The sequence below is a fragment of the Cnephaeus nilssonii genome, assembly GCF_951640355.1.
Source record: "Cnephaeus nilssonii genome assembly, chromosome: X".
Taxonomy (NCBI): Eukaryota; Metazoa; Chordata; class Mammalia; order Chiroptera; family Vespertilionidae; genus Cnephaeus; species Cnephaeus nilssonii.
The window spans coordinates 5,346,651-5,360,870 of NC_137071.1; the positions used below are offsets into that span (position 1 = coordinate 5,346,651).

The following is a 14,220-nucleotide window of genomic DNA, read 5'->3' on the forward strand; positions in this document are numbered from 1 at the left end:
TTCCTCCCTCCCTTCCTTCCTTCCTTCCTTCCTTCCTTCCTTCCTTCCTTCCTTCCTTCCTTCCTTTCTTTCTTTCTTTCTTTCTTTCTTTCTTTCTTTCTTTCTTTTTCTTTCTCTAATTTTTGGAGGTGACATTTAATAGAGCACTATTTATAATGAGGCATTAAATTTGAAGGGATTCAATTTGAAGGGGTGTCTGAGTTTGAGCCTTATTCTTCTAATTATCAACTGTGTGACTTTGGGAAAATCACCCTACAAGCCTTAGTTTTCTGCTCTGTAAAATGGGAATAAGTATATTTACATTTACTATATCATAATGCTGTTGTAATTTTTGTAATGATGAAATGAAATAATGTGTTACATTCTTTTTTGCATTTTGAAAATCATTTTAATTTCTTAGAATATACTAGTAATGACATTAATCACCTTTTTCCCATTTATTTTTATTTATTTATTGTTTAAAGTATTACATATGTCTCCTTTTTCCCCGATTGACACCCCCTGGCCACTCCCACCCCTGAGGACAAGCCCCCATTACCCCAGTGTCTGTCCATTGGTTATGCTAATATGCATGCATATAAGTCCTTTGGTTGAGCTCTAACCCCCCCTCCCCTGCCATTTGTCTGTGGATCTATTTTTGTTCATCAGTTTATGTTGATCATTATATCCCACATATGAGTGAGATCATGTGATAATTATCTTTCTCCGACTGGCTTATTTCGCTTAGCATATTGCTCTCCAGTTCCATCTATGCTGTTGCAAATGGTAAAAGTTCCTTCTTTTTTATAGTGGCGTAGTATTCTATTGTGTAGATGACCACAGTTTTTTAAGACACTCATCTGCTGATGGGCACTTGGGCTGTTTTCAAATCTTAGCTATTGTAAATTGTGCTGCTGTTAACATAGGGGTGCATATATCCTTTCTGATTGGTGTTTCTGGTTTCTTGGGATACAATCCCAGAAGTGGAATTACTGGGTCAAATGGGAGTTTCATTTTTAATTTTTTGAGGAAACTCCATACTGTCTTCCACAGTGGCTGCACCAGTCTGCATTCCCACCAGCAGTGCACGGGGGTTCTCTTTTCTCCACATCCTCCCCAGCACTTGTTGTTTGTTGATGATAGCCATCCTGACAGGTGTTAGATGGTAACTCATTGTTGTTTTGATTTGCATCTCTCAGATGATTAATGACTTTGAGCATGTTTTCATATGTCTCTCGGCCTTCTGTATGTCCTCTTTCGAAGAGTGTCTATTTAGATCCTTTGCCCATTTTTTTATTGGATTGTTTATCTTCCTTTTGTTAAGTTGTATGAATTCTCTGTAAATTTTGGAGATTAAACCCTTATCTGAAATAGCATTGGCAAATATGTTCTCCCATGCAGTGGACTTTCTTTGTGTGTTACATTCTTTATGAAATGTTAGAATACCTGATCAAAGAGTGGGTATACCATTAGCATAATTGTTATTTATGTTCATAAGGGAATTGAGAGGGTACTGTTGAAATCTTGACCACTGGACATTCTAGTGGACAGTCATTCCTTTTCAGGAAAAGCAATAATAACCTTATATTTAAATAGTGTTTCCTAGTTTTTGAAAAACTTTTGAAACACCTCATTTAGCTGGTCTTCATAGCAAGTAAGGTTAATATCATTAGTCTGATTCACAGATGAAGAAAATGAAGGCATTAAAGTCTTGTGGTTTAACTTTGGACACAGGAGCCGGGCTACTTCTGTTCAAACCCTAGCTCTGCCACTTGATAGCTGTGTGATCTTGGGAAAGTTATGCAACCTCTCTGTGCCTGTTTCTTCATCTGTAAGAAGAGGATGACAACAGTAGTACCTACTTCATAGTATTGTTCTAAGGGATTCAAAACATTAATTCTTGAAAAGTGTTGAGAGCTGTACTAGGCACTTAGTTAAGTGCTATATAAGTTTCTGTTAAATATAAAATAAAAAGAAATCAAGACAGCATGCTTATGCAAAAATAGCTAATTATGGAAATGGGAGCAGAATGCATGGCTCCCAGTCTCCATTCAGTCAGTGATATCTCCCCAACACTGTCAGGATGAACCTCCTGGGCTAGAGGACCCAATAAGCTACAAAGTTGAGTCATGATTTCACCATGTATTAAGCCTCTCACAAAAGGTTATTTAAATATAGTGCTGTTAAATTTTTGTAATTACACACAGTGATTCATATGCCATAATGGCATTTTTGAGCTTTATTGATTCTTATTTTGAAAAAAAAATGCATTTCATTGAGATAATTCAGAAATTCTATTTTTTATCCCCAATCATTTGAAGTACATTTAAAAACTGACTATGCTGTGGTAAAAAGAAGGCGTTCTTACCATTTGCAACAGCATGGATGGAACTGGAGAGCATTATGCTAAGTGAAATAAGCCAGTCAGAGAAAGATAAATATCACATGATCTCACTCATTTATAGAATACTAGAGGCCCGGTGCACAAAATTTGTGCACCGGGGGTGGGGGCAGGGGTGTCCCTCAGCCCAGCCTGCACCCTCTCCAATCTGGGACCCCTCGAGGGATGTCCAACTGCCCGTTTAGGCCCAATCCTGATCGGGCCTAAACGGGCAGTCGGAAATCCCTCTCACAATCCAGGACTGCTGGCTCCCAACTGCTCGCCTGCCTGCCTCCTGATTGCCCCTAACCGCTTCTTCCTGCCAGCCTGATCACCCCCTAATCACTCCCCTGCCAGCCTGATTGATGCCTGACTGCTCCCCTGCCAGCCTGTTTGCCCCTAACTACCGTCCCCTGCATGCCTGGTCACTCCTAACTGCCGTCCCCTGCAGGCCTGGTCACCCCTAACTGCTGTCCCCTGCAGGCCTGGTCACCCTTAACTGCCCTCCCCGCAGGCCTGGTCCCCCCCCAACTGCTCTCCTCTGCAGGCCTGGGTGCCCTCCAACTGCCCTTCCCTGCAGGCCCAGTCACCCCCAACTTCCCTCCTCTGCTGACCTGGTGACCCCTAACTGCCCTCCCCTGCAGGCCTGGTCCCCCCCAACTGCCATCCCCTGCAGGCCTGGTCACCCCTAACTACCATCCCCTGCAGGCCTGGTCCCCCCCAACTGCCCTTCCCTGCATGCCTGGTCACCCCCAACTTCCCTCCTCTGCTGGCCTGGTCCCTCCCAACTGCCCTCCCCTGCTGGCCATCTTGTGTCCACATGGGGGCAGGATCTTTGACCACATGGGGGCAGCAATCTTGTGTGTTGGAGTGATGGTCAATCTGCATATTACTCTTTTATTAGATAGGATAGAGGCCTGGTGCACAGGTGGGGGCCAGCTAGTTTGCCCTGAAGGATGTCCCGGATCAGGGTAGGGGTTCCCTTGGGGCATGGGGCGGACTGGGCAAGGGGCCTGTGGTGGTTTTCAGGCCGGTTACGACTCCTGTCGACCCAAGCAGAGGCCCTGGTATCTGGGGCTTATGTATCTTCTATAAATGAAACTTTGTAGCCTTAAGCAGAGGCCTGGGCAGGCCAGGGTGTGCGGAAAGCTTGGCTTCCTCCATTGCCAGGGGCAACCCTAGCCTCCTGCTCTTTCCAGCTCTGTGGCTGCCACCATTTCTGTTTGGATTTGTTTACCTTCTATAATTGAAACTTTGTAGCCTTGAGTGGAGGCCTAGGCTGGCAAGGGCAGGTGGAAAGCTTGGCTTCCTCCATTGCCTGGGAAACCCAAGCCTCCCTCCTGCTCTCTGTGGCTGTAGCCATCTTGGTTGGGTTTATTTGCATATTTGCTCCTGATTGGCTGGTGGGCGTGGCTGGTGGGTGTGGCATGTGGGTATAGCGGAGTGATGGTTAATTTGCATATTGCTCTTTTATTAGATAGGATAATGAACAACATAAACTGATGAACAAAAACAGATCCAGAGACAGAGAAACATCGATCAGACCATCAAACCTCAGAGGGAAGGTAGGGGAGGGTGGGGTAAGGGGAAGCGATCAATCAAGGACTTATATGCATGCATATAAGCCTAACCAATGGACACAGACAACAGGGGGGGTGAGGGTATAAGTGGGGGGTTGGGGGGTAATGGGGGGATAAGGACACATATGTAATACCTTAATCAATAAAGAAATTAAAAAAAACTGAAATTATCTCTGATATTTCATTTTCTATAGATATGTGTGATTAACTGCCTGGACTGGGAGAAGAATTTACATAGTTGGTGCTGTTGGTGGTCTGTGCATATCCCTTGCACATTGGGGGTCACTAATGGACCTGAGCTTCCTATGTTTTTCTTATCTGAGTTGATATCTGGCCAATGGAAGTTTGGGGCCAAAGCAATGGGAGTTGATAGGTAAACAGCCCAGCCTCCTCGCCCCCTGATGGCACAGTTCTGGAATGAGCTCACCACAGTCTCTCAGGGGGGTGCCCAGCAGGCCTGTGTTCAAGTTGCCCAGATTGGTCACCCTTATTGCCTTCTATTTTCTCGCTATGCTTTCTGGGATCCCATCCCCCAAAACACTACTTGCACCCAAATCCTGTCTCAGGGTCTGTTTGGAGATGAATGACAATTTATGAAGACAGTTTATAACTCAGAGGCTATTACACCTTCCACCCTAGAGCCTGAGTGATTTTTCCCCATTCTGTGTATCTTTTATGCTATGCAATAGAGTAAATGCAGGCCATGTCTAACTACAATTTGGAAATGGGATTTATAAACATTCTTCAAACTTTTTGGCTCATAAATTGCTAAAAAAAAAAAGTCCAGCAAGTTATAAATATATGTTCTTCCCTTCATAACATTTTTGAGGAATGGCCTAGGAACAACTTGTGCCAGGTTGTTTGCACACCTACTGAAATTTAACTGGGTGACTGCTCTCCTTTGTCACTTTAAATATATCCACTGGCAACTGTAATATTTCATCCTGATTAGACCCTTCCTGATGGCTCCCTTACAGGATTAACACTGAGCTTTAGAATTAGATCATCCTGCTGAAACTCATTTGGGGCCCAAGGTTCAATAGTTGCCCAACTTCTTCTGCCAAAGCACCATCAGATGTCCAACAATTGCTTGCATCTCTCTTCCCATTTTATACCTCAGCTTCTATATCCCTCATATCCCAGAACCAATACCTGCATTTCTGATACCTTCCCCATGTCAGTGGCTCTTTTTTTTAGCCTCGTTCCAGCCTCTAGTTTCTAGCCCTTGCAAGAAGCCATTTTTCACTTTGGCTCTAAGGTCTCACTCATGGCCTCGTTAGGCCCTGAGGCCTCTGAATATATGAAAGAGTCCAGACCTCACTCTAGGCCTGAGGCTACATTTGAACTTCAGAGTGCATATATGGGGATGAAAGAGGCAAGAGATTTAGTATAAAAGACTCAAGGAAGAACAGGAATTTTGTGTTTGCCTAGACACACACTACTTTCCCCATGGCCAAAGCAGGTGAAAAACATGCATCCTGATTATTTATTTGGTTTTCTTTCTTAATACCAATATCAGTGAAGGGGAGCACAATTTGCACCCCAAAATGTATCTCTTTGGTACATTGTAACTAAAGGTAGGACTTTACATACAGGAAGATGATCACATTGACTTCGATCCATACTAAAGAGGAAATGACTGATATGCACTCACCTTCCCAAAGCAAGGGTTGCTCTCAGGGAGATAATGGGTGCCTACAGGGAGAGAACACAATGGAAGGGAAATTGCAATTTACGAGAAGGTGAATTTTATTCTCGTGTGTGTGTGTGTTTCTTTTGTTTTGCTCAACTATGGAAAGTAAGGAGCAAACACTCTGACCTTTTATTCCTAAGTATTTATTTCAGTATGTATTTCCTAAGAACAAGGACACTCTTCTACATAATCCCAATGCCATTATCATACCTAATGAAATTAACAATAATTCCTTAATGCCATCTAATAGGCAACCATAATCAAATTTCCCCCATTGTCCCATAAAATGTCTTTTATAGCTTTTTTAAAAAAAAAATCTAGGATCAAATCAAAGCATATGCATTGCATTTGGTTGTTATATCTCTCTTTTTCCCCCAATAACATTGGATAAATTTAGGGTATACAACATAATGATTTGATATAAGTATATATTGGCAAAAGGATTGCTCATGATATTTCTTTAATCTTTTTAAGGTAAAACAATAGCTCCCTTGCATTCTTCTAAAATAATGATGCTGACTGCACTGGCTCAATTGGTGACTCAATTTCTTTAATCTTTTTAAGGTAAAATGATAGCTCCCTTGCATTCTTCTAAAATAATGATGCTGACTGCACTGGCTCAATTGGTGGCTCAATTGGTGGGAGCCTAGGTTGTGGGTTCCATCCCCGGTCAGGGTGCCTATGGGAGGCAACCGATTGATATTTCTCTCGCGCATTTCTCTCTCTCTCTCTCTCTCTCTCTCTCTCTCTCTCTCTCTCTCCTCTCTAAAACTCAATGAAAGCATATCCTCAGGTGAGGTTTAATTTTTTTTAATGATGTTGACTTGTTTTGATGAATACAAGTGAGTTATTTTGTAGACTGTGCCAGGATTGGATTTGTCTGATTGTTTCCTCAGTAGTTAGACTCAAGTTTAAAAAAATTGGGGGCAATAAGTGCCCATCAGTAGATGAGTGGATAAAAAAGCTGTGGTACATTTACACAATGGAATACTACTCTACCATAAAAAAAGAAGAAAATTTTACCATTTGTGACAACATGGATGGACCTGGAGAACATTATGCTAAGTGAAATAAGCCAGTCAAAGAAAGACAAGTACCATGTGATTTCACTCATATGTGGAATTTAATGAACAAACGGAACTACCACACAAAATAGAGACAGACTCATGGAAGGCAGGCAGGCAGCTCTGTTGAAGGACAGGGGGAATGGGGTGTTGGGGTGGGTGGAGAGTGATGGCGGCGGGTGGGAGAGGAATGGGGGGAGGTAGAAGTGGGCATAGAGAGGATAAACGGTGATGGAAAAATAAATTACATTTAAAAATAAATAAAATAAAAATTTAAAAATTGGGAGCAAGAATACTGCATAGGCAAAGTTATATTCTTCCTATTGCATTGCATCAGGAGATACAAGATCTCAGATTGCCCCGCTATTGATGATGCTCAGTTTGATCAGGGCCATTTTATGAATTTCATGGGTCATTGGCACTTTACCTTCATGGGGACCTTTCTTCATAAAAAATATTAAGAATTATATTTTATAATTGTATTGGCATAGGGACTAATATAATTCATTTTTTCTCCTGGTTTTTAAAAATATTTTTTTATTTATTTCCGAGAGGAAAGGAGAGGGAGAGAGAGGTAGAAACATCAATGATGAGAGAGAATCATTGACCGGCTGCCTCCTGCACACCCCCTTCTGGGGATTGAGCCCGCAACCCGAGGATGTGCCCTTAACCAGAATCAAACCTGGGACTCTTCAGTCTGTAGGCTGACACTCTATCCACTGAGCCAAACCATGTATTGCTCTTCTGATTTTAAAAGAAATTAAAACATTTTCCTGAGTTCCTAAAGACATTATGGGCCCCAGACTTTAAGCCTACTCTAGTTAATGGAGAAGTTCACCCTGGGTTTGACGATTTGATTAAAAGGGATGACCTCCAGATTTCCCCATCATAAAGGTACATTTTTTCCCCTTTGCAATTAGATAGTAATCTATAGGGAGACTCTTTGAGACTATGTGAATATCATGTTCCCTAAAATCTCTCCTTGCTGGTTTCATGATTTTTAAATCAGTTAATTACACTGTAGGTTCAGGGATAAGAATATTGAGGTGCAAAGAGTATGTGATTTGTTCAAGACCATAAAGCTAGTTGGTAGCATCACCATTAAGAATCAGATCTGTATGGTCCCAAGTCCATATTATACCCCATAGGAAACTGGAGTATTTTAAAAAGGAGTAAAAAAACAACCTTGGTGTTATTTGATATGGAGTGAAGAACAGAAAAGGATGACTGTAATATGTTACATGCTTAAAGACAATGATTTCATGGGTACCCAGGATCAGCAAGTTCTCCATTTGGAGAGTAATGGCACAAAGGGAGATAAGATTCCATTGCTCTAGCCCGGCCGGCATGGCTCAGTGGTTGTGTTGACCTATGAACCAGGAGGTTACTGTTCGATTCCCTGTCAGGGCACATGCTCAGGTTGTGGGCTCAATCCCTAATGTGGGGCATATAGGAGGCAGCTGATCAGTGATTTTTCTCTCATCATTAATGTTTCTATCTCTCTCCCTTTCCTTTCCTCTCCAAAGCCAGTAAAAATATATTTAAAAAAAAAAAAGATTCCATTGCTCTGGATTATAGTCATTTAATAAGCCAGCTAATAATTGCCTCACATTTCTTCAGAGAAGTTATTGGTGTTATCCTCAGGAGAAAATAAAGTCAATGTTCAATAGTCTCATCAACTGTTGTTATTAGGTATTAAAATTCTAATTTAAATGCTGACAATTTGTCAATTACCCTAGAGATTCATTTAGTTCATGTGGTTTTCTCTTCACCTCAGTCTTCTCTAGGTAGTGTGCATTAGGATTGTAATGGACATTTAAAAGCATTGTTCTACAATTCCTACAGACTTCAGGAGGTTATTATGGACAAATAAGGGCTGAAATACTGGATCCTTAAAAATAAACAAACTGCCCATATTTGAATAAGACGTACCTTTCTGTGGACAAAGGTTTCCTTCCAACTGTGGGTGTGGGAGCCAGCTACTTCTACTTGCCAAGAATAGCTTTCGAACATTAATCTTGTTGCAGAGAACATTTTTGACCTTTTCAATGTTCGCATTTAAAAAATGAAGCACAGATGTTTTCAGAAGTGGGAAAGAATTGTCATGAGCCCCAAATTATCACAGGAGTGAATTTGTCACTCTGTAGAAGAATGATGCTTACTAAGTATGTAAAAGTGGATCTGTTCTCTCTCATTTGTGAGGAGCTGAAATAAGAGACGCATCTGCAAGTCACATATTATTGATCAATTAGTAAGTATTTGCTGAACCTCTACTTTGAAATAAGTGGTATGCAGGACAAGGGACCTGGAATATTTTTAGAATTATAGACAGAAGAGAAGAGGAGAAGATATAAGTTTCTGACTTCAGGAAACTTATGAGAAAGTCAGGTAAAAAAAGACATAGCCATGGAAATCTGGAAAACAATTCAAGATAGTGCATAGTAAGCATAAAACGAGAAGCATCAATAATCCTGTCATAAAATTAAACAGGTTAGGAGAAAGAATGGGGATTACTGAGGTCCAGATTGACCGGCAAAAGCTTTATCAAGTTGATACTTATAAGCTGGAATTTGGAAGGTAGGATTCAGGTGACTGGAAACTCTGGGATTCGGCATGAAGAAAGGAGGGAGATAGGAAAGGGATGGAGAATTTAGAAACAGGACATAGACTGGTTAAAAGAAATTAAACCAGGGCCCACTTCAGCTTTCAAGCTATAGTCATGTTCTTCTTGGACAGTTCCTGCCCAGTGACTGAACCGCATAGGAACTGATGTCACACTCTTTTGGGGTGGCCAAAAGAGTGTGACCTCAGCTAAACAAGGTGGTGATACAAGGGCCTGGCGATTCTATCCAAGATAGGACTCCTCCATTGGACAATCTTTGCTCCTGAGCTTCCCACTGAACTGGTGTTAGGTGACCAGCAGTTTCAATTTACTGGGACTCAGAGATTTTCCAGGATGTAGGACTTTCAGTGCTAAAACTGGGAAATCTTCAGGCAAGCTAAGATGGTTGGTCACTTTGACTGGTGTAGACCTTGTCAGGTCTGTATCAGGGTCTGACAGCTCCCTCTGCCCAATCCTGTTTCCTTCCCTTTTTCCTTTCACAGGTATTACTCCCCAGTAAACTCTTGGTCCTCCTGACTTCATCTTCGTGTCTGCTTCCAAAACACTTGATCTAAGACAGGGACACATGTGGCACAGGAACCAGGAAGGATATAAATACTACAAGAGAAGATGAGGCTGAAAGTGGGAGGGCTGGGGAAAGATTACTTTGATAATTATAGGGATGCTCCTGTGTATACTGTTTTCAGCAGACTATTCATTCTATATACTTTGAAAAAAAAACATATATGTAAATACTCAATGATTTAAGGTTCCCTACACTGCATTCGAATACTCAAAATGAAGGCTTTGTAAAAAAAAAAAAAAAAAAAAAAAAAAAAAAAAAAAAAAAAAAAAAAAAAAAAAAGCCAACCTTCTTGTCCCTATGTCCTTTAAACATGCTTTGTTATTCATTCCTATGATTTAAGAAGAAAAATAAAAGAAGCTTTATGTTTCCTTAGAATTAATCTTAAAATCAAGAGAGAATGTGGGCAGAATGTTACTGCTGGAGAAAGGGGAAGGCATCCTTCAGGGCCGGGCCTAGAATAAGGTGAGTGAGGTACTTGGGGTGCAATATTAAAGTAGCCACTCACTGTCAGGGTTGTGTACCGAGTGGGCACTTGCATGAACCTGAGAGTGAGCACCTCCTTGGATATTGTACCCAAGTGCCTCATTTGCCTCACCCTAGTCCTGGCCCTAGTATCCATAATATTAGGCAACTTACACAGAACATTTCCTCTTTCCTGCCCCAGGTACAAAGCCATCGTCCGGCCAATGGATATCCAGGCCTCTCATGCCCTGATGAAGATCTGCCTCAAAGCCGCATTGATCTGGATCATCTCCATGCTTCTGGCCATTCCAGAAGCTGTGTTTTCTGATCTGCATCCTTTCCATGAGGAAAGCACCAATCAGACCTTCATCAGCTGTGCCCCATACCCACACTCTAATGAGCTGCACCCCAAAATCCACTCCATGGCTTCCTTTCTGATCTTCTACATCATCCCACTGTCGATTATTTCTGTCTACTACTACTTCATTGCCAAAAATCTGATCCAGAGTGCTTACAATCTGCCCGTGGAAGGGAATATACATGTCAAGAAGCAGGTAGGTGCTTAGGAATGATTAATTTCCTCCTTGGAGGTTTGATCCCTTGCATTTCTTTTGGACTCCACAGTACAGTATTGTCATGGTCATGTCACCTGATTCTGCAATTAGAGGAGGTGGGTGATCAAGTTTCCAGATGGTAAATGGAAACTCCTAGCCACAGAAGCCCCAGGAATCCAGGTGCCCTTTATAATCTTGTTCTCTTATTATAAGCTAGGGAAGTGTTGAGAACCTGAAGGATTTGGAGTATGGGTTTCTTTTTGAGAACTATCTGAAAAAGGTGTTGTTTTATTGTTTTAAAAAATAAAATATTCCGGCTCACAGGGATGTGACTTCTTTAAATTCCAATCACATTGTTTGGATAGGAAGAGGATTTCCACAAGGGGGAAAAGCAGAGGGGGCAGGAAGATGAGGCTTGTTGAAGAAAAGGAAGTAGTTTGATTAAGACTGGCTCACACCGATTTAAGTTCAAATCCAGGTTTTATGACTTACTCTCTCTGAGCCTCAATTCCTTTATGCAGGGCATAAAGTAATAACCCCTATTTGTAAGGCTGTTGGAGGATTGCAAAAGAGAGCATATGTACACCCTGGACTGCTCAGAATGCAGGATGCCCTCTATATATGTTAAACTCCCTTGCACATCCATGTAAACCCCTATAATTTCATCCTTGAGGCAAGAATTGTAGAAACCAGGGGCTCTCACTTTCTCCTCTTTGTCCGTTCTTGCCTCCCACTCCAAATATAGATTATCTATAATAATAAAAGCAAAATATGCTAATTATACCAGAAATCCTCCAAGACGAAGCCATGTTGGGGGGGGGGGGTGGGGAGGCGAGGTAGATGTGGCTGCGGCGGGGGGCGGGGGGGACGCTGAGGAGGGGCAGGAGGGGACAGGGGCGCCAGCCCCTTGCACGAATTTCGTGCATTGGGCCTCTAGTGTATTAATGATGGAGAAACATAAAGATGCCCCATCCATTTCAATGTATAGCTGACTTAGTTGGAGGCTTCATCCTTTATAGTTTTTTTTCTGGGGGAGGGGAAGGCCTTAATTGTAAGAGGAGGATGATAGTTCTTAGTGAAACTGTCCCCCTACTTGAAAGACCTCTAAATAATGAACGTATATTGCAGGGGTCCTCAAACTTTTTAAACAGGGGGCCAGTTCACTGTCCCTCAGACCGTTGGAGGGCCGGACTATAGTTTAAAAAAAACTATGAACAAATTCCTATGCACACTGCACATATCTTATTTTGAAATAAAAAAACAAAACGGCAAAAACACCCGCATGTGGCCCACAGGCCGTAGTTTGAGGACGCCTGGTATATTGTATCCCAAATTCTTCAAAGAGAAAGATGCTTCCCCTTGCAGTAGCAGAGGGAGTAGGGAGCCAAAGGAGATGCTCAGCCCATTTTACTGAAGACCCTTTCTGTCTAGTATAGTCCAGAAATAACTTGATGATGATGATAATAATAATAATAATAATAATAATAATAATAATGGCTAATTATCTTGGTTTGGCCATTGAGGAAGAACAAAGCTAATTGTTCTTTGAGCATCAAAAGGAATAAGAAATTTTTAACTGTGGAGAAAGACATGAAGTCATATGACTGATAAACTGTACCAATGCCCTCCTGAGAAAAAGCAGAGCATTTACTAAAATTTCAGTATGTAATCCATTCAAGCATACAATCAACTTTGGTTAAAAATCTGTTCTTAGTGGCATGGTCTAACTGTATTCTACTTCATGGATTTCTGCTTCCTGGCATTTCCATTTCTGTGTTTCTGACTTTTTTTTTTCTTTTTCTGTCTGTTTCTGTTGCTTTTCCCTGATTTATGTGATTCTCTCTTGTCCCCTTTCTCCTATTAAACTCTTTTTCCGTGACTTCATGAGCTTGTCTCTTGCCCTAATTCTTTTTCCCTGTCTTTTTTTTCTCTGAATCTCTGTTGCTCTGCAATCCTCCCACACTGTTCCTTGGTCCCTCTGTCCTCTCTGTGTGTGACTCTCTCCTCAGATTGAATCCCGGAAGCGCCTTGCCAAGACAGTGCTAGTGTTTGTGGGCCTCTTTGCCTTCTGCTGGCTCCCCAACCATGTCATCTACCTGTACCGCTCCTACCACTACTCCAAGGTGGACACCTCCATGCTCCACTTTGTCACCAGTATCTGCGCCCGCCTCCTGGCCTTCACCAACTCCTGTGTCAACCCTTTTGCCCTCTACCTGCTGAGCAAGAGTTTTAGGAAGCAGTTCAACACCCAGCTCCTCTGTTGCCAGCCTGGCCTATTAACCCGGTCTCACAGCACCGGCAGAAGTACCACCTGCATGACCTCCCTCAAGAGTACCAACCCCTCTGCAGCCACCTTCAGCCTTATCAATGGAAACATCTGTCATGAGGGGTATGTCTAGACTGACCCTTGACCCTGCCCGGCTGGGGACCCTTGGTTTTGCTCTATCACTGGTAAAGAACCCTCACATCTGTTGTTATCTCTGTACCCTCTAAAGACCCTTTGTAAGGCTGAGGAGTGATACAGGCAGGTTGGGGAGAGGCCTAAATGGGTCACTGTTATGTTTGAAAGGCCCATCAAGGCGTACCTTTTCCATTTCAATTTGTGAATACTTCCGCTGTAGAGCAAACTTTACTTTTTTTAAGAAAAGGTACCAAATAGAAAATTATTATTTTAAGCATCAAACCCTGATATACAGGTGTGGCCAATTAAGTCATTGAAACTATATGAAGAACCAAATTTATATAGCAGAGAAATTATACATTGAATGTCCTCTCCATGGAAGACTTCACCTTGTCATTTCTTTAAGCAGGAGATAGTGCTTTAAAAATATTTGAGTCATATTTCAGGAATAGTTATAACCACGAAGCAAGAAAAAAAATTGAAACTAATATGAAAAGTTGGCCCTATGAAAGAGTTCCATATATGAAGAACAGTTCCCAAATTGATAACACTAGGAACCGGTTCAAGACAAATCTAAGCATTGGACATTACTGAGGACATAGGAGAAACACTTAAGGCAAAAACACAACCAAACACATAGAAACATGTAAAGATCCATGTGTGGCTATGGAGTAATATCTCACATTCTGAATTCTAAGTTGATGGAAGTTCTTTTTGTTGTTGCCTAATTGTAATCAGTTCCACCACAGAAAAGAAATCCTTTTGGGGCGGGAGGAATTAATCATGCTATCAATTCATCAAACATTATAAGTGCATAAATTATAGTGTTTATTTTTGGTAGATAGGATTTTCAGTCAAATGTACTTACTTAGATTATATAGAAGCAGTAGCTTCATAGGAGAAAAAAGGATCATATCTG

The 14,220-nt window shown here is 41.7% G+C and overlaps 1 protein-coding gene across 1 annotated transcript in view; it reads left to right on the forward strand.

Moving 5' to 3' along the window:
* The window catches only part of GRPR (gastrin releasing peptide receptor), a 37,273-nt gene extending 23,551 nt beyond the window's left edge, over positions 1 to 13,722 (forward strand). Inside the window, exons 2-3 of the mRNA XM_079764387.1 lie at positions 10,549 to 10,900; positions 12,910 to 13,722. Coding sequence (XP_079620513.1) covers positions 10,549 to 10,900; positions 12,910 to 13,299 — 742 coding nt within the window. The 3' untranslated portion in view covers positions 13,300 to 13,722. The remainder of the gene's footprint in view (positions 1 to 10,548; positions 10,901 to 12,909) is intronic.
* Positions 13,723 to 14,220: the final 498 nt, after the last annotated feature.